This window comes from Hemiscyllium ocellatum, chromosome 30 (genome assembly GCF_020745735.1).
Source record: "Hemiscyllium ocellatum isolate sHemOce1 chromosome 30, sHemOce1.pat.X.cur, whole genome shotgun sequence".
Classification (NCBI taxonomy): Eukaryota; Metazoa; Chordata; class Chondrichthyes; order Orectolobiformes; family Hemiscylliidae; genus Hemiscyllium; species Hemiscyllium ocellatum.
Window position 1 is genome coordinate 25,862,219 of NC_083430.1, and position 20,051 is coordinate 25,882,269.

At 39.1% G+C, this 20,051-nt stretch overlaps 1 protein-coding gene across 12 annotated transcripts in view; it reads left to right on the forward strand.

The window, feature by feature from the left end:
• macf1a (microtubule actin crosslinking factor 1a) overlaps positions 1-20,051 on the forward strand; it is a 536,531-nt gene that overhangs the window by 372,001 nt on the left and 144,479 nt on the right. For 10 of the 12 annotated variants that reach the window (XM_060847668.1, XM_060847672.1, XM_060847670.1 and 7 more), the window contains 7 exons: positions 201-327; positions 2,085-2,147; positions 7,461-7,696; positions 8,644-8,773; positions 9,909-10,108; positions 10,215-10,710; positions 13,165-14,636. In XM_060847668.1, the coding sequence (XP_060703651.1) occupies positions 201-327; positions 2,085-2,147; positions 7,461-7,696; positions 8,644-8,773; positions 9,909-10,108; positions 10,215-10,710; positions 13,165-14,636 (2,724 nt within the window). The remainder of the gene's footprint in view (positions 1-200; positions 328-2,084; positions 2,148-7,460; positions 7,697-8,643; positions 8,774-9,908; positions 10,109-10,214; positions 10,711-13,164; positions 14,637-20,051) is intronic. The other 2 variants (XM_060847671.1, XM_060847679.1) reach the window with 1 other exon arrangement.

A 20,051-nucleotide genomic window follows, 5' to 3' on the forward strand; every position in this document is an offset into this window, starting at 1 on the left:
AACTCTAAATTAGTCATGCCATTATCTGGATTAAAACTTCTGATGGAAGGGAGAATGGTCTCGGGCAACATGATTACTAACAAATTTGTTTATAACATTTGCCTTCCTCCTGGGAAAAGTGAAAATCATGACATAAATAAGATACATGTGTAAAATTGCAATTAGACATTGTAATAAAATGGCTTACACTGATTTCACAGATCCTGTTGGAAGATTGGTCATCAAAATCTCCACAAGTGCAAGAAATAAATCATAAAGGAACCCAGTTAGAAAGTCTCATCATGGAATTAACGTCACCTGATACTTCCTTATTGTCCGGTAAAAGAGGTAATAGCAAAGATCATTGAAAATGCAGTTAACTTGATGTTTCTTCATTTTAAAAAATAATTTTAGAATCCCTGTGTAATGCATGGTTTACTGTAAAAAGAAAACAGACAAGTTACCTGCTCAAACTTTCCATCTGCAATTGTTTGAAAGTGAATGAGAATGATTTTTATTTCTTCATACCTTTTGGAAATGTTAAGCCACTATCTGATGGCACAGTCATGATTGGGTTTTCTCCACCCACTTATTCTTGGCCACGCTGCCATGTTGGTAATTAATGAACAACTTTATAACCCCCAAATCAAGTGTGTCACTGGAACTACTTACAAATTGCTTGCATTTCTAATCTCTTCATGTTGTCCAGTTTTTCTTATGTGTCAGCTTTGTTTGTGACTTGCTTCAATGTTTTATTTAAGAACAGTCACGATTTCTAATCAACTTTATTTGATCTGTGTGCTTGCCATATCAACATAGGCTAATTTGGTCAGTATGCTCTTTCTATGTAGTTTATTTTATCTTAGAAAAGCTGTAGAGTACCCTTTTATTCCTATATTTAATGTAGTTTCATGTTTCTTAATAGTATACATCCATCCAAGTGAGTAAATGTATGGCCTATGCCTTGCTTTTGCCCAGTACAAGCAATTAAGTTATTACAAGCATACTCAAATTTTTAGTTTAGTTCTGTTGTTCTATTAAGATAGACGTTTTGCTGATGAAGGCAACGTTAATTGCTTCTCCACCCTATGATGTTCATTTTATATGACTAAACGTGTTGATAGTGCTTGTTACAAGAAAGCAGTGAAGCTTGTTATCAATTATATTTTTATAATGCCTCCACATATAATTTGAGATAATACATTCAGACTTGAAATTGTCCATGCTTCAGGTCAAAGTGATTGATTCTCTGTTTCAGTCAGTGAAATTTATTGAAGCAACAAGAAATAAGTGTAGTTGGTGTAGCAAAGTTCAACCTTCATAAGTGGAAAGTACTTAACATTTAATGCAGCACTTACAATCTTAATGTGCTTTGCAGTTAGCAAAGTACTGTAATTGTAGTTACTGCTATAATGTGGGAAAAATAGAGCAAACTCCACAAACAGTTATGCAAAAAAGATGAGAGAATCTGTTCTAGCGGTATTAATTGAGGGATATGTATTGGCCAGGAGGCAGTGAGAGCTCCCCCTGCCTCTTTTCTAAGAATGCCCTCATGTCTTTTTCTCAAGAAAGCAGGTAGAACCTTGTTTTCGTGTCTCTTCGGAAAGATGGCACCTTTGGTATTCCTCTATCCTTTTAGTGCTGCATACGTGAGTCAGGCTAAATAATGTACTCTCATCTTTGGAGTAGTATGTGAATTCATGGCACTGAGAAAAAGAGTGCTACCACTGAATTAAGATTGACACTTTAGATGCAATGAGCATTTGTAAAGAATTTAAAGATGCCTGCATTGCTTAATTTTCTTTGTGCATTTGTGTATATGGCAGCGTTTTCCACAAACTTGTCTATGAAATAACACTACTAAAGCTTAGCTACATATATAGATGTATATTATAAATTATAATTATCCATGCTTCCTGCAACTTCAGCAATATATTTAAGGTTTACATGCAGCTATTGCACAATGCAAAGCACTTTTAAAGCCAGCTCCATGTGTAGTGCTTATTAGTGTCTTGTGATATCCTGCTGAGGGAGCATGTGTGCTCAGCTTTGTTCCTAACATTGGCTGTCCTGTGCACTGTTGTGTCTCCCTGTTGTTTATTCAGGTTCTGTAATGATGAATGGTGGAGTGACTGCACCTAGTATGAATGGGTACCACAGAAACAAAGGTGAGAACATAGGAAATCTGAGGTGTTTTTCTGTTGCAACATCAATTATTTTTGTCCATGAGTGGATTCATATAGGAATGTTAGAGGGTAAAATCAAATATTAATAATGTACTGTACTCTTATCTGTACTGGAATACAGCCTTGGTTGACAAGATTTCTAATCTCATTTTAATTGGGTACTTGCTATACAACCTAAACAATCATTCTTAATTGAAAAACCAGAATTGATCGCTGTGGACTAACCCTTTTAACTGTATGAGATTCTTCAGACAAAATGTTACATTGTATAACTGGCCATTAAAAAATATTTGACGAAGATATTTAGTAATATTTGATTTTTTAAAAATGTGGATACAGTCCATTATGAGAAACTATATAACCACCTTGTTACTATATAAATGTGTTAGGAAAAGCTTCCAAGGAAACCTTAAAGTAGTCTATTGTTGTACTTCCCTTGCTTGGAGACCATTGTTTGGACAAAAAAAAGTGTAAATATTATCTGTAGTCTAATTTGAAACTGTAGCCAAGGCAAGCTGACTCATGCTGCCAGGTAAAATTGCCAAGTGAAGTTATTAAAGTAGAAAGTTGCACCCAGTTTCAGGAGTCTGAAAACAATTACACTTTTAAGGATATGTGGCCTGTCATAGAGATGTACAGCATGGAAACAGACCCTTCGGGTCCAACGCGTCCATGCCGACCAAATATCTCAACCCAATCTTGTCCCACCTGCCAGCACCCGGCCCATTATCCCTTCAAACCCTTCCTATTCATATACCCATCCAAATGCCTCTTTAATGTTGCAATTGTACAGCTTCCACCACATCCTCTGGCAGCACATTCCATACCTGTGCTACCCTCTGTGTGAAAAAGTTGCCCATTAGGTCTCTTTTATATCTTTCCCCTCTCACCCTAAACCTATGTCCTCTAGTTCTGGACTCCACAACCTCAGGGAAAAGACTTTGCCTATTTACCCTATGCATGCCCCTCATAATTTTGAAAATCTCTATAAGGTAACCCCTCAGCTTCCGACACTCTAGGGAAAACTACCCCAGCCTGTTCAGCCTCTCCCTATAGCTCAAATCCTCCAACCCTGGCAACATCCTTGTAAATCTTTTCTGAACCCTTTCAAGTTTCACAGCATCTTTCCGATAGGAAGGAGACCAGAATTGCACGCAATATTCCAACAGTGACCTAACCAATGTCCTGTACAGCCACAACGTGACCTCCCAACTCCTGTACTCAATACTCTGACCAATAAAGGAAAGCCTACCAAATGCCGCCTTCACTATCCTCTCTACCTGCGACTCCACTTTCAAGGAGCTATGAACCTGCACTCCAAGGTCTCTTTGTTCAGCAACACTCCCTAGGACCTTACCATTAAGTGTATAAGTCCTGCTAAGATTTGCTTTCCCAAAATACAGAACCACGCATTTATCTGAATTAAACTCCATTTGCCAGTTCTTGGCCCATCTGGTCAAGTTCCTGTTGTAATCTGAGGTAACCTCCTTCGTGTCCACTACACCTCCAATTTTGGTGTCATCTGCAACTTACTAACTGTGTACCTCTTATGCACGCAACCAAATCATTTATAGAAATGACGAAAAGTAGAGCGCCCAGCACCAATTCTTGTGACACTCCACTGGTCACAGGCCTCCAGTCTGAAAAACAACCCTCCACCACCACCCTCTGTCTTCTACCTTTTGAGCCAGTTCTGTATCCAAATAGCTAGTTCTCCCTGTATTCTCAGATCTAACTTTGCTAACCAGTCTCCCATGAGAATCTTGTCGAATGCCTTACTGAAGTCCATATAGATCACATCTACCACTCTGCCCTCATCAATCTTCCTTGTTACTTCCTCAAAAAACTAAGTAAAGTTTGTGAGGCGTGATTTCCCACGCACAAAACCATGTTGACTATCTCTAATCAGTTCTTGCCTTACCAAATACATGTACGTCCTGTCCCTCAGGATTCCCTTCAACAACTTGCCCACCACTGAGGTCAGGCTCACTGATCTGTAGTTCCCTGGCTTGTCTTTACCACCCTTCTTAAACAGTGGCACCACGTTAGCCAACCTCCAGTCTTCCGGCACCTCACCTGTGACTATTGATGATACAAATATCTCGGCAAAAGGACCAGCAATCCCTTCTCTAGCTTCCCACAGAGTTCTTGGGTACGCTGATCAGGTCCTGGGGATTTATTCACCTTTACCTGTTTCAAGACATCCAACACTTCCTCCTTTTGTAATCTGGACATTTTGCAAGATGTCATCATCTATTTCCCTACAGTGTTTGTCTTCCATATCCTTTTCCACCTTAAACACTGATGCAAAATTCTCACTTAGTATCTTCCCCCATTTTCTGCGACTCCACACAAAGGTCACCTTGCTGATCTTTTGAGGGGCTCTATTCTCTCCCTAGTTACCCTTTTGTCCTTTAATATATTTGTAAAAACTCTTTGGTTTCTATTTACCAAAGCTATCTCATATCCCCTTTTTGCTCTCCTGATTTCCCTCTTAAGTATACTCCTACTGCCTTTATACTCCTCTTCTAAGGATTCACTTCATCTATCCTGTCTTTCCCTGTCATATGCTTCCTCCTTTTTCTTAACCAAACCTTCAATTTCTTAGTCACCCAGCATTCCCTATACCTACCAGCCTTTCATTTCACCCTAACAGGAATATACTTTCTCTGGATTCTCGTTATCTCATTTCTGAAGGCTTCCCATTTTTCAGCCATCCCTTTACCTGCAAACATTTGCCCCCTGTCAGCTTTCTAAAGTTTTTAGATTTAGACTAGATTCCCTACAGTTTGGAAACAAGCCCTTCGGCCCAACAAATCCATACCGACCCTCCGAAGAGTAACCCACCCAGACCCATTTCCCATTGACGAATGCACTTAACACTATGAGCAATTTAGAATCGCCAATTCACCTGATCTGCACATCTTTGGACTGTGGGAGGAAACCCACGCAGACACGAAGAATGTGCAAACTCCAAACAGACAGCTGCCCAGGCTGGAATCAAACCTGGTGACTGATGCTGTGAGACAGCAGTGCTAAACACTGAACCACCGTGCCACCCCTCTTGCCTAATACCATCAAAATTGGCCTTTCTCCAATTTAGAATTCAACTGTTAGATCTGGTCTATCCTTTTCCATAATTATTTAAAATCTAATAGAATTATGGTAGCTGGCCCCAAAGTGCTCCCCCACTGACACCTCAGTTACCTGTCCTGCCTTATCTCCCAAGAGGAGGTCAAGTTTTGCACCTTCTCTCATTGGTACATCCATATAGTGAATCAGAAAATTGATACGCACAACCAGTTCCTTTCCATCTAAACCCTTAACACTATGGTAGTCCCAGTCTATGTTTGGAAAGTTAAAATCCCCTCCCGTAACCACCCTATTATTCTTACAGATAGCTGAGATCTCCTTACAAGTTTGTTTCTCAATTTCCCTCCGACTATTGGGTGGTCTACAATACAATCCCAATAAGGTGATCATCCCTTTCTTATTTCTCAGTACCACCCAAATAACTTCCTTGGATGTATTTCTGGGAATATCCTCCCTCAGCACAGCTGTAATGCTATCCCTTATCAAAAATGCCTCCCTTTCTATCCTTCCTGTAGCATTTGTATCCTGGAACATTAAGCTGCCAGTCCTGTCCATCCCTGAGCCATGTTTCTGTAATTGCTATGATATCCCAGTCCCATGTTCCTAACCACACCGAGTTTATCTGCCTTCCCTGTTAGGCTGCTGCATTGAAATAAATGCAGTTTAATTGTCCTACCTTGTCCCTGCGTGTCCTGACTGTTTGACTCACTTCAGTTCTCAACTGTACCAGTCTCCGATTGATCTCCTTCCTCACTCTCTCTCTGGGTCCCACACCTCCGACCCCTCCCCAACCTTACTAGTTAAAATCCTCCCAAGCAGCTCGAGCAAATTTCTCTGCCAGTATATTAGTCCCCTTCCAATTTAGGTGCAATTCGTCCTCCTTGTACAGGTCACTTCTAACCCAAAAGGGATTCCAATAATCCAAAAATGTGAATCCTTCTCCCATACACCAGCTCCTCAGCCATGCATTCATCTGCTCTATCCTCCTATTCCTGCGCTCACTACTCATGGCACTGGGAATAATCCAGATATCACTACTCTCGAGGACCTCCCTTTTAAAATTCCTGCCTAACTCTCTCTAATCTCCCTTCAGAATCTCGATCTTTTCCCTTCCTATGTCATTGGTTCCAATGTGGACAATGACCTCTTGCTGGCCTCTCTCTGAGGCATCCTTGATCCTGGCACCAGGGAAGTAACACACACCATTCTGCTTTATCACTGCTGGCCACAGAAACGTCTGTCTGTACCTTGGATTAGAGAATCCCCTAACACAATTGATCTCTTGGAACCCGACGTACACCTTGTTGCATTCAAGCCAGTCTCAATACCAGAAACTTGGCTGTTCGTGCTACGTTCCCTTAAGAATCCATCACCACCCCTACATTTCCAAAACAGCATATCTATTTGAAATGGGTATATTCACAAAAGAGTCCTGCACTAGCTACCGACGTCTCTTACCTTTCCTGGAGTTAACCCATCTATGTGACTGTATCTGGGAACCCCACCCCCCCCCCACATCTGCCACCCCTCACATACTGTTGCTGTAGCAAATTCCTCATTGCTTCTAACTCTCTCTCCAACCGATCCATTCAATCTAATAAGATTCACAGCCAACCGCATTTATGGTAGAATAATCTGCAGTAACCCTTAAATTTTCTTTAAACTCCCACATCTGAAGAGGAGCACATATCACTCTATTAAAGGCCATTTTTGCTCCTTCACAATCTACAGAGACAGAAATTAACACTGTCTTATTCCTCTACAAACACTGCCCCAGCTTAAATTAATAGTTATGGCTTATATTTTAAGTTTAATCAAGAGATATATGTCCAAAAACATATAATTAAGAAAGAACCCACTCTATTCACTACTGCAGATTCTCTGTAGACTACACTTAAAACCACAATTAATTTATCTGATTTTGTATTGTGAACTTCGCCCAACTGTTCCTCCAAGATCAGTTGTGAATTTCACTTTGTTAATTTTCCCAGATGCACTCTGATGTCTCAACTATAAAACCATACATTTCTATAACAGTATACAAATCATTATTTGTAAATATTATGCATTGATACGTATAATATCACAATGATCATCTCATCAATGTAAGTTTTTCTAAAGATCCTCTAAAGATCATGGTGCTACTAACTAAATAGTCTGGTTTTGGCCATTTGTGGTTGACATGTATTTTTCCATTTGTAGACCTTGCAGAAATTCAACAGTGTGTCTCTGATGTGAACCATGATTATAAGACCCTTGGAAATGTACTAAAGGAATGTCAGGACCACCTTCAGGCCACAATTTGCCAAATGCAAGAGGTTCAAGAAGAAACAGATTCTGTTCTGAAATGGTTAGAGTTAAAAGAGCATACTTTGACCAGGTTGAATTCATCACCGGCCAAAACTCAAGCTGTGAAAACACAAGTAGAGCAAAATAAGGTAAATGCAACAAACTTATTTAATAGTGTAAATGTAATCCCTCACTAATACCTCACTTAAATCATCGTAATACCTTAGCAAATTAAACTTCTGAAGCCTGTGATTTCCCATGATTTTTCAGTTTATAAATGGATGCTGCAACTTTAGGGAGAAAGGAGGAAAGGGAGGAACAAGTTATGTTGAGGGCATAAATAGAATGAAAATAGTCCCATTGATTTATTTTCAGTTTTTTTAAAGCAAAATAAGTGTTCCAGCTTCATTTAATCATTCGGATTGATTTTTTGATTCTGAACCACAGAAATATTCATAAGGGCTAAAGTTAGTTGCTGTGAAGGCTGGGTTCCTCAATGTGAGCCCAGATCATCAAGTAATGTAACTTTCTTCATGTGAAGACCTGAATTTTCAGTTCTGATATGTGTGCATAAACACTCCCAATGTGAGAAACAAATATAATTCAGCTTACTTTAACTTGAGTTATCCTCAATTGTAGATGGGTTGATGAACAAAGATAACACTCTTTTTGTGACCATATGGAGTATTTATAGTTTGCACTCAACCTATGTCATCTGGTATTTAAGAAACCAAATCTCTAATATGTCTTTTTCTTTTGTTACTTTATTTACGCTCTGGTCAGGGCACACAAATTGAAAAAATGTTTTTTAGCCAAATAGCTTGAGCTGTTTAATTATTTTCGTCTTAATGATTTCAGTTTTATTTAGGTTCTGTTCAGATTCTGGCTGATGGATTTTAATTTTGTGCAATTTATGTTGCATAAAATGTAAGGACTAAAGACGATGTATATTTGATTCTTAAAGAGTTGACATAAAATTTTGAGCAATTAATTGTGCTTCAATAAGTAAATATTTCAGAAAATGCCAGAATTAATGCTGTATTTTAGTAAGTGCAAGTTTGCAAAGTTCTTAATAACTAAATTCCTTTGTCATTAGGCATTTCTTGTTGAGCTTGAACAAAATTCTGGAAAAGTTGAGAAGCTGAAAGAGACATTACAAGACTTATTGAAAAAAAATCCAGACTCACCTGAAGCAAAGAAGTTAATGCAAGTGCTAGAACAAATAGGTAAAGCAAGTATGATACAGTGCTAATATTCATCCATTTGGAATGGAATACCTTACCCTCAAAACAAATAAAGAAGCATACAAGAATTGACCTGGCAGGTGAAGTTAGAAGGACGTGGAATTGGTTAGGCTGAATAGTCTGCTTTCATAATGTAATTTATCTGTAAGGATGGGAAGTTTAATTTTATGATGATATTCCATGAAATAGTGGGAAAATAAAAGAAAGTAATTATCTAAGCAAGGGAAAATGCTTAAAATAATCTGGTCACTGAACTGTATATAGTCCAACTTGCTTCATGTATTTTCATTAATGTGTTTATATACAGAAGTGGAAGGAGAGTCTCTGGTTTGATCCCTGGTTCATGCCAAATTAGCACAGAAAATGTAGACATTGAGAGAAGAACTTGTTACCAACTGGAAAAGTGTACATGTGAAGATCTTGGGTGGCAATATGGAGGGTTAGGATGCATTTCTGTAGTTGCTGTATGTAATAACATTGCGTACATTTCATCACAACATATTTGCAATGATACATGCAGAGCTCCTATTCACTTCTTTTCCCAAGTTTGGAATTAAATTCTATTCAGTTGAGGATCTACACATTGCAATTCTTTATCAATTGTACAAGCTTATCCATGATGTGTAGCTATTTGGATCAGTTAGGGTGGGAATATTGTTTGCCCTTTTACTGTATCTCCACCTCAGTCACTGGAACAAGAGGGGTGAAAATTGGGGGAGAAAAGTGACAACTATAACCAAAATGTTCAAATCTCTGATCCATGCAAGAAACTTGGAGTTGAGATTTTAAATCTCATTTGCCTAGGAAGATTTCAGTTCTACTCGTAAATCTGTTTTGGGTCATCTTGATTGAAGTGGTTTTTTTAATTTTAGATTATGGCTTGTTCTGGAAACTTGATTAGCTATTTGGTCTAGAATATTATTTTAACAATAGTTCTGAAGTTGTAGTTCTCAAAAGTTAATGTACAAGCCTTTGTATCGTTTTATAATGTATGAATAAGTGCAATTATTTTAATGATTTGCATTATGATTTTGTTGAGCAGCATAAACCAATACGTATAATATTGTGTGTAGCTTTTCTCTGATTAAATCATTGAAGTCATCTTTTCTTTGTTTAGAGTCAAAGTGGACTCATGCCAATCAGATAGTAACTGAAAGACAACAAAAACTTGAGGAATCAGCCAACCTACTCTCAAATTTCCAGAATACAGAATCACAGCTCAGTCCATGGCTATCAGAAAAGGAGTTAATGATGAGTGTATTGGGTCCTCTGTCAATTGATCCAAATATGCTGCGTGCCCAGAAACAACAAGTACAGGTAAAACTAAGGACCAGAAATGTCAAAATTATTTACAGATGCAATAAAAAGATTGTATATTAAATTATTCCTGATATCTCTAATTAAAATCTTTTGTTTGTGACAGTTCATGTTGAAAGAATTTGAGACTCGTAAACCTCAGTATGAACAACTAAACAAAGCAGCAGAAGGCATACTGTGTGCATCTGGAGATGTATCTCCTCCTGACAGCCAGCTGAGCAATCAGCACAGAACCATTAATGACAAATGGAATAAACTTACCAATCAGCTCAGCAGCCGTTCAAGTCAAATTGATCAAGCCATAGCCAAAAGTACACAGTACCAGGAGCTACTGCAGCAGCTCACTGACAAAATCAAGATCCTCTGTGATAAACTAAGCAACCAGTCTGTGATTAGTACTCAGCCAGATGTTGTCAAACAACAACTCGAAGAAACTAGTGAAATTCGCTCAGATTTGGATCAGCAAAAGGAGCAGATTGAACAGGCACAGATTCTCTGTGATGACCTGTCTTCTCTTATCGGTGAACAATATTTAAAAGATGAGCTTCGGAAGCGCCTAGAAGCAGTTGTAATGCCATTTAATGGTCTTGAAGAGAGAGCAGGTATGCATTGATGCTGCGGATTTAGTTATAGTGTGGCAAAATAAATTGTAACACAATTTAAAATCAGTTTATCATTTGACAGATGTACTGAAAAAACAGATTCCTATAATTTTTGAAGTTGTTGTTTTTGGTTACTTTTGTTGCAGATGCTTTCCACTCTTCCACCAATATACATGAGAACTTAGCTGAAACCTCTGTAGTCAATAGTTGTCAGAAGCAAGTTAAATTACCTACTTCCTCTAAGAGATGGAAGAGACCCAGCTAATACTTTTCGGCTAAGTCTTTGACTCTGCATGAGCACTTTACGTCCAGAGGAACGATGAGCACTGATAGCCTTATCATTGTCATCACAAGAACTATGAAGTTGTTCTTTCCCAGATTAGTTAGATGTTTATTTGATATTTACCTTTTAATTGCTACTTTCGTTAAAATACTCTAAAAATGGATTTCCTACTTAACTCCTATGATTAATATTCCAACCTGCTTCCCATTTCTATGCTTCAATTAACTTTGAGGCCAAATCTGTGCTCTGGCACATAGCCAATTAGCCATACTAGGGACATAATTATTCCTTCCCAGGAGAGGCAAGAAGGGCAAATAGTTGAGTGAAGCAGAAGCAGAAATGCTTGGAGAAATTCAGCAGGTCGCATCATTTGTGAGAAGAAACCACAGTTCACCTTTTGGAGCAGTGTGAGGGGGAGTTGAAATGGTCAGCCACAGGGCAGTGGGATTGTTTGGTCTATGTATTCCAGAGATGGTCCCTGAAATGCTCTGAGTTGACATGAGTCAGCCCTAGAGATAACCCCCCCCCACCCCCCGGCCTTGTCTCTCCTCCGATTAAGGCTGTTAAAAGTCAATTAAAGACCACTCAAGGGTCTCAATTTGCCATTGACCCAGTTACCCACAGTTCCTGTCAGGCAGAAAAAGTTGCAACTTTGCCAATTGGGGCCAGTTTGGGACAGAGATGAGGGACGAGTGCTCACTGCTGAAGACCACGTTATCTATAATTTTGGATTTGCAGGATTTTAGGAATCCATCCCCTTTCAAAGCCCATCTCTATGACAAACTGAATCACATCACTTTTTTTATCCAGATGGAAATGCTGATTGCGTATCCTTAAGGCACCAACTCCGTTATGGGGAAAAGTGGACAGTTTAATGCATACAGGTTATTCCACTATAAAGCGGATTTCATCTGTGCAAATTGGCTGTAGCGCAACTAATGAATTGCGGATGTTTAAGTTAGGCAAACTTTCTGCTGAACAAGTATAGCAATTGTTGTGGTTCTGTTCGCCGAGCTGGGAGTTTGTGTTGCAAACGTTTCGTCCCCTTTCTAGGTGACATCCTCAGTGCTTGGGAAGTACTGAGGATGTCACCTAGAAAGGGGACGAAACGTTTGCAACACAAACTCCCAGCTCGGCAAACAGAACCACAACAACGAGCACCCGAGCTACAAATCTTCTCCCAAACTTCGATTATAGCAATTTTATTTGCGATCTTCTATTAGCAATCTTCTACAGCACAACTTTCTATAGTGGTTTTGATAGATTAGAACCCCGACAGTGTGGAAACAGGCCCTTCAACCCAACAGGTCCATACTGACCCTCTGAAGAGTAATCCACCCAGATCCATTCCCCTATGCTATTGCTCAACATTTACCCCTGACTAATGCACCTAACCTACACATCCCTGAACACTACAGGGGAATTTAGCATGGCCAATTCATCTAACCTGCACACCTTTGGACTGTTGGAGGAAACCAGAGCACCTGGAGGAAACTCGCGCAGATACAGGGAGAATGTGCAAACTCCACACAGATAGTTGCCTGAGGTTTTCCATAGCGTGATTTTCCATAGTACGAAGTTACAGAGAAACACAACTATCAGTTTATAGCAGAGTGATGTTTAATTGTTTACAACCCAATGTGATGAACACCTTCCTGGGCCTTTGGAGACAAGAAGTCTAACCACTGTAAATATGGTGCACACAACTCTCAATTTCTTTTCAGCAAACCAATCTGGGTGACCCTTTAATTTTTAAGTCATGTCACCCTGGTGTTAGGCAAACGTCGAAACTGGTTATGTGACTGCTTTATTTTATCCCAAAGTAAGGCCAGTCCTGAAACTCCTGTTGTATTATAAATGTTATTTTTGTAACAATCGTTGACTTGTTTCATTGATTTTAACCAAAATTACCTTATTTTCAACTCTGTATTCAGCAAGACAGATTATACACTTTAAAATGACTACAATTTTACAGTGCATACAGTAGATAAAAATCAACTGTTCCATCAATAATTAAAATATTTTATATGTTAAATATTTAGTACCTATACTTGCAATTAAGGTTTGCAATAATATTTTAAAATATTTTAAATATCAATTCAATGGAAAATTTGAAAGATGACCGAAATTGTATATGTTTCCAAATAATGTGTGGTGATGATTATTTACAGGTGATCGGATAAACCAACTTCAGACAATTCTGGCCAGTTCTCAGCAGTTTCAACAGACCTTTGATGAACTCAAGCTGTGGCTAGATACTAAATGTAGTGAACATGCTCAAAGGTCTCCAGTGTCTGCAAACTTAGATATTTTACTGTCTCAGATAAGTGAGCAGGAAGAGTTCCAAAAAAGCCTGAATCAGCATTCAGGCTCATATGAGATGATTCTTGCTGAAGGAGAGGCTCTATTTCGGAGTGCCCAACCTGGGGAGGAAAAAACGATCCTGCAGAGTCAGTTGTCAACTCTTAAAGGACAGTGGAACGATCTAACCAAACAGGTTACAAGCAGACATTCTAAACTTAAAGACTGCCTGCAGAAAGCACAGAAGTACAGACAGTATGTGGAAGACTTGCTTCCATGGATTGGAGATTGTGAATTTAAAATTAAAGAACTGGAGATTACTGTTGATCCAGGACAGCTTAATTCCTCTTTAACATTAGCTAAAGATCTGCATCATGATGTGGAGAAACACCGTTCACTCCTGGAAATGATGAATACTGCTGCTGATATTCTTGTTGAGTCTTGTCAGGTCAATGAAGAAGGAATTAGGGATGAAAAAGCAGGTATAAATCAAAGAATGGACCTTATTACAGAACATCTTCAAACCAAGAGTGAATCAATCGAGGAGATGGCTCAAAGGCTAAAGGAGTTTCAGGATTCCCTGAAAAACATTCAGAAGAAACTTGATGGGACTAAGCAACAGCTTGAAATATATGATGCTCTTGGACCACAAGCCTACAGTAATAAGAACTTGGAAAAGCTTAGGACACGGCAGGAATCTCTGCAAATGTTAGAGCCACAAGTAGAGTACCTGAGAGACCTTGCCCAAGGACTAGCAGCAGATGCCCCTGATGGTGCAGATTCATCACAGCTTCTACAGCAAGCAGAGGTAGTTCAGCAAGAATACAGTGATGTAAAACAGAGAGTGGATGAAAGTTGTTTATCAATGGAAAACAAACTTCAAGGAATTGGACATTTCCAGAGCCGTGTACGAGAAATGTTTTCATACCTTGCAGACCTGGATGATGAACTGGATAGCATGAGTCCTGTTGGTAGGGATTTGGACAGCCTACAATCGCAGATTGATGATATTAAGCAATTCATGAGCAAACTTAAAGAATTAAAAAAAGACATTGAAACTTCAGAAAAAGAATGTAAGCAGACGCTAGAAGTAGAAGGCAGTCCAGACCTACAAGGACTGAAACGAGAGCTTGAAGCCTTGAACAAACAGTGTGGTAAACTACTGGAACGAGGGAGGAACAGACAAGAGCAAGTAGAGATGACTGTTTCACGAGTTGATGATTTTTATGAAAAGCTTAAAGAACTCAACAGCCTCCTAACTAAAACAGAAGAGGGTGAAGAATTGCAAGGAATGGTAGGAACAGAAGTTGATGTTATCAATCAGCAATTGGCAGACTTTAAGGTAGGATTTCTTTTAAATCAGCTCATAGTACTTTTTAAGAGATTTTCAAAGTGATAAATAGTTCCAAACATTTTTTTCTATAAGGTGTTGGTAATTTGTTTCAGTACTACTACGATTATTTGAATGTATATTTGTAGTTTCAATCAGCATAATCCTTAGTAACTGAATCCTGTTAGGATGGGTGAACTGAAACATTGTCCTTGTGTGGCAATGTCCATGTTGTAAATTATCATCTACTCCTTTAGTCTGTGCTGTTGGAATTTTTATTTTGGATGATTAGTGGCTGTACACACCATCTATATGCACATTGGCTAGCAGTAATTTTTATAAATCATAAATTCAGGTTTATCTGAAAGGATCCTTATGGAACATATGCGTTCTATTTCAAAGTACCCAACCTGAAGAAAAAATTAAAGCTTTAGGGCAATTGTCAATCTTCAAAGGAAGCGAGATCAGCTCATGAAACAGCTAGCAGGCAGATATTCTAGGCTCAAAGATTGCCTTCACAAAGTATAGCAATGCTGACAGTATGTAAGGACTTGCTGACATGGATAGAAGAGTGTGAAGTCTTTCAGACGTTGTACTGATGTCAGTCACTACAGTGGCTTAAGCAAGTAGGAGGTTACAATTTGTTTGAAGACAGTTAAAAATCAGTATTTATGCAACTGAAAAATTGAGATTGATCGTTCAGCAACGAGGAGGAGGAGTAACTGAGCATCATTTCATTGAGAAAAGTGAGGGAGGTAAAAGAAAAGTAGAACCAATAATTTGAGAATTTTGGGAACAACAGCTGGAATCAATGCTTCAGAAGGGAGAGAGGGAGCAATAAGCAATTGAAGGGGAGGAGAAAAGTGTGAATCTGAAGCATATTTATTGTGTAGAATGGGACAGCACAGATGGTGGAACATGAGAAGAAAGCAAATGAAAAAATTCAAGAACAGAATTTTTTGGGTGGGAACAGGAGTGTGTGGAGGTTCAAGGAAAGAGAAGCCATATCTGATGCTTTTGTTTTTGAAGTGTAGAAGATTGAGACAGCTGTAAGGCTAAGAATGACTTGGAACGGAAGAAGCAGAGGACAGGGCAGTGGACGTGATCTGTATGGACTTCAGTGAGGCATTTGACAAGGTTCCTCATGGTAGACTGGTTAGCAAGGCTAGATCACATCCTATACAGGGAGAACTCACCACTTGGAGATTGAACAGTAAGGTAAAAGACTGTAAGGATAGAACTGTAAGGTGGTGGTAGAGGGTTGCTTTTCAGACTGGAGGCCTGTGACCAGTGGTGTGCCACAAGGATCAGCGCTGTGTCCACTGCTTTTTGTCATTCATGTAAATGATTTGGATGTGAACATTGGCAAAGTTAATAAACTTTCAGATGACATCAAAATTGGAGGTGTAGTGGACCGCGAAGGAGGTTACCTCAGATTACAACGGTTCTTGATCAGATGGGCCAAGGAGTGGAGATGGTGTTTAATTTAGATAAATGTGAGGTGCTATGTGTGGAAAGGCAAATCAGAGAAGAACTTATGCATTTAATGGTAAGGTCCTGGTGAGTGTAACTGAACAGAGACCTTGGCGTGCAGGTTCATAGCTCCTTGAAAGTGGAGTCGCAAGCAGATTAAATAGTGAAGATGGTGTTTGTATGCTTGCCTTTATTGGTTAGTGTGTTGAGTATAGGAGTTGGGAGGTCATGTTGCGTTTATACAGGACATTGATGAGGCCACTTTTGGGGAATACTGTGTGTGCAATTCTAGTCTCCCTAGCATAGGAAGGATGTTGTGAAACTTGAAAGGGTTCAGAAAAGATTTATAAGAATGTTGCCAGGATTGAAAGATTTTTTTTTAGATTAGATTACTTAGTGTGGAAACAGGCCCTTCGGCCCAACAAGTCCACACCAACCCGCTGAAGCACAACCCACCCAGACTCATTCCCCTACATTTACCCCTCCACCTAATATTATGGGCAATTTAGCATGGCCAATTCACCTGACCCGCATATTTTAGTTTTTGGAATTTGGGAGGAAACCGGAGTACCCGGAGGAAACCCACGCAGACACAGGGAGAATGTGCAAACTCCACAGTCAGTCGCCTGAGGAGGAAATTAAACCCGGGTCTCTGGCACTGTGAGGCAGCAGTGCTAACCACTGTGCCACCGTGCCGCCTGTGAGCTACAGGGAGAGGCTAAATAGGCTGGGACTATTCTCCCTGACAAATCGGAGACTGAGGGGTGACCTTAGAGAGATTTATAAAATCATGAGAGGCATGGATAAGGTAAATAGACAAGGTCATTTCCCCAGGTGGAGGAGTCTAGAACTAGAGGGCATAGGTTTCAGCTAAGAGGAGCAAGCTTTAAAAGGGATCTACAGGATAACTTTTTCATATAGAGGATGGTGTATGTATGGAATGAGCTGCCAGTTGAAGTGGTGGAAGCTGGTACAATTACAACATTTAAAAGGCATCTGGATGGGTATAGGAATAAGAAGGGTTTAAAGGGATATGGGCCAAGTGCTGGCAAATGCAACTAGATTAAGTTAGGGTATCTGGTCAGCATGAACAAGTTAGACCTAAGGGTCTGTTTCTGTTGTGTACATCACTATGACTCTTAGCAGAGTTCAGTGATTTAAAAAGGAATATCAATCTAGGAACACCACTTTGGGGAAATATGAGCAAGGCTAGGAGCAGTTTTTTCAATTGTGAAATGATAGACAAAAGACTGCAAAAGAAAATTGGAGTGAGGATAAACTGGGAGCAGCGTGTTTTTGGATGGTAGAACCAGAAACAGGGAAGAAAACACAAGGCATGTTTTGTTCATTTTTTAAATTAACCAGTATAGGGCATTTTTTAAGTTGGGATATTTTACCTATTATTTAAAATCTTATTGTATGCCTGCTTTCTCACTACTTCTGTCTCTAATACGAATAAATAGGCAATTACCCAAGCAGAGAAGCTGTTGGTATACTGACCCATATGTGTTTGCTGCAGTTTGAAAGTTAAGATCTTACACTTGTCTGCTTCACTGTTCTCTGGTTTTGTGTCCATTTTGACATCCATTGTCTATCATTAATGCCCAAGCTTTATATAGAATCATGAGCTAACAGAAGGTGGCTGTGTGATCAGTGTGCTTGTGCGCTCTCTTCAAAACGGCTGTCCAATTTATTCCCACTTTTTTACTCTTTACCTCTCCTTTTTTATTTCAAGCAGTTAGCCAATTTTTAGAAAATTATTTTTGTACCCTGGGCTCCAATCCTCATTCTCAAGGACAAACCAGGATTGGCAACAGATATTCTACTACTACTACTTCTGCCTAAATCTCGGTTTTCTGGTTTCATTAGACACCCTTCTGCTGTTGGAATTTTTTTAATTACTTTTTCAATCAAAACTGTCATGTTTTTACATTTCTCTCTATTCTTCCCTTTGCTGTCTCTGATCTAGGAAGTTTGGTTTCTCTAATTTTTAAGTAACTGAAGTCATCAATTCCATGTGCTGATGGTCCACACTATTCAAATGAGGAAAATCTTTTTTTTAGGGGTTTGACATAACCCTGTGGTTTTTAGAATCCCTACTGTGTAGGAACAGGCCCTTTGGCCCAACAAGCCCACACTGTCCCTCCAAAGATATCCCACCCAGACCCATTTCCCTATATTTATCCCTGACTCCTGCACCTAACCTATACACTATGGGCAATTTAGCATGGCCAATTCACCTAACCTGCACATTTTTGGATCGTGAGAGGAAACTGGAGCACCCGGAGGAAACCCAGATAGACATTGAGAGAATGTGCCAACTCCACATAGATAGTCACTCAAGGCTGGAATTGAACCCAGGTCCCTGAGAGACAGCAGTGCTAACCACTGAGCCACCCGTGCTACCCAACGGCAAATATCTTCAATGCCCTTCTTTTTATCAAACTGATCTACTAGTCCTGCCATTGTCAAAGACTTAGCATGTGTACAGCTGTTTTAAAATATAGACATTATACTGCCTATTCAAATGTTCCTATCAAATATAACACTGCACACTTATCTGCATTTAATTTTATCTATCATGCATCTGTCCATTTTATCATGACTTGGACTTGAATTTCTGGAGATTCTGAATAATACTTTAGTCCCAAGAACAACCCTGAAAACAGCACAGTTCCATGCCACCTGAAGAATAGCCATTTATCACTATGCTGTTTTTCCACTGCAGTCAAGTTAGTATGCATACGCCCATTGCCCTTCAATAGTTTTAGTTCTGTTAGTTAGTGTATTATACAATATTCTATCAAATATTCTTTGAAAGTTCATATGTACACTGACAGCTGCAACCCTGTCAAACACACTCTCCATACAAAGCTCTCAATAAATCCAATCTTTCATTTGCTGCTAGGCAGATTTTCTTTTATTAGACTGTACTTTTCCAGGAATTTGCAAATTTTCTTCTTGATAACTTCTAAAAGTTTTTCAACCATCAGTGTTTGACTGGTCTGTAGTTGCTGGTAGGTTTATGCACTCTTTCTCTTTGAGTTTGTGGGCAACATTTTCAATCTGCCAGTATATTTCTCTTTTTATCCAGGGAGAATTGGAAGAATATATCCAGAGCTTTCACATTTCCTTTGGATGCATTTCTTCAGGGACAGATGACAGTTTTCCTGTTGTGAATGCTTCTCTTCTCATTCTTTTTTTTTATCCAGTCAATTTCTCTATTGCCTCTTCCTTTTCAGTTGATATTAGAAGCATAATTTTTCATGCAAGTAGATGCGATGTACTCATAGTTTTGAACTGGCCACATTCTTCCTTTGACATTTTGTCATTTATGTATTTGAGATACCAACAGGGATATTTTGTTGAAGCTTCTCCTGTGTCATCAGTCCACTTTCCCTCCATTCACAAGAACACTAATTCAAGGGGAAAATTAAATTTTACAATGCAAGCAAGTGCTGATTAGATGATAAGTGGACACTGATCAGTTGAGGCATTACCCTAGAGATGCATAATTTAACGATGATTAACTGCCACACTTTGTTCATATTTTAGACCAGTCAGGTTGACAGAGATCAAGGCAATCAACCAGAAAATGGCTGTTGCTTGATTTGTTAAGTTGAAATAGGTGCAATGTGCATGCATGTGTACATAGCCAACCAACTAGTTATGTATTGATAAACTACTACCTGTTCCTTTTTGTTATCTTTTCATCCATTCTTGCCTGTAGCTAAATCTTTTGGCTATTCTCCTTTCCTCTTACAAGTCCCCATTTTACTTTGTATATTGAGCTTGGTTCTTTGCTGAATTATGAATTTAACTTTTATCACCAGCTTCCTTTTCCTGTTTCATTTCAATCTCTACCTTTAATCATCCACAAACTGCTTGGTTTGGGTGCCTTTCTTTTCCCATTACTAGGAATATATTTGGTTTTTACCTGGTTTTTCTTTTCTT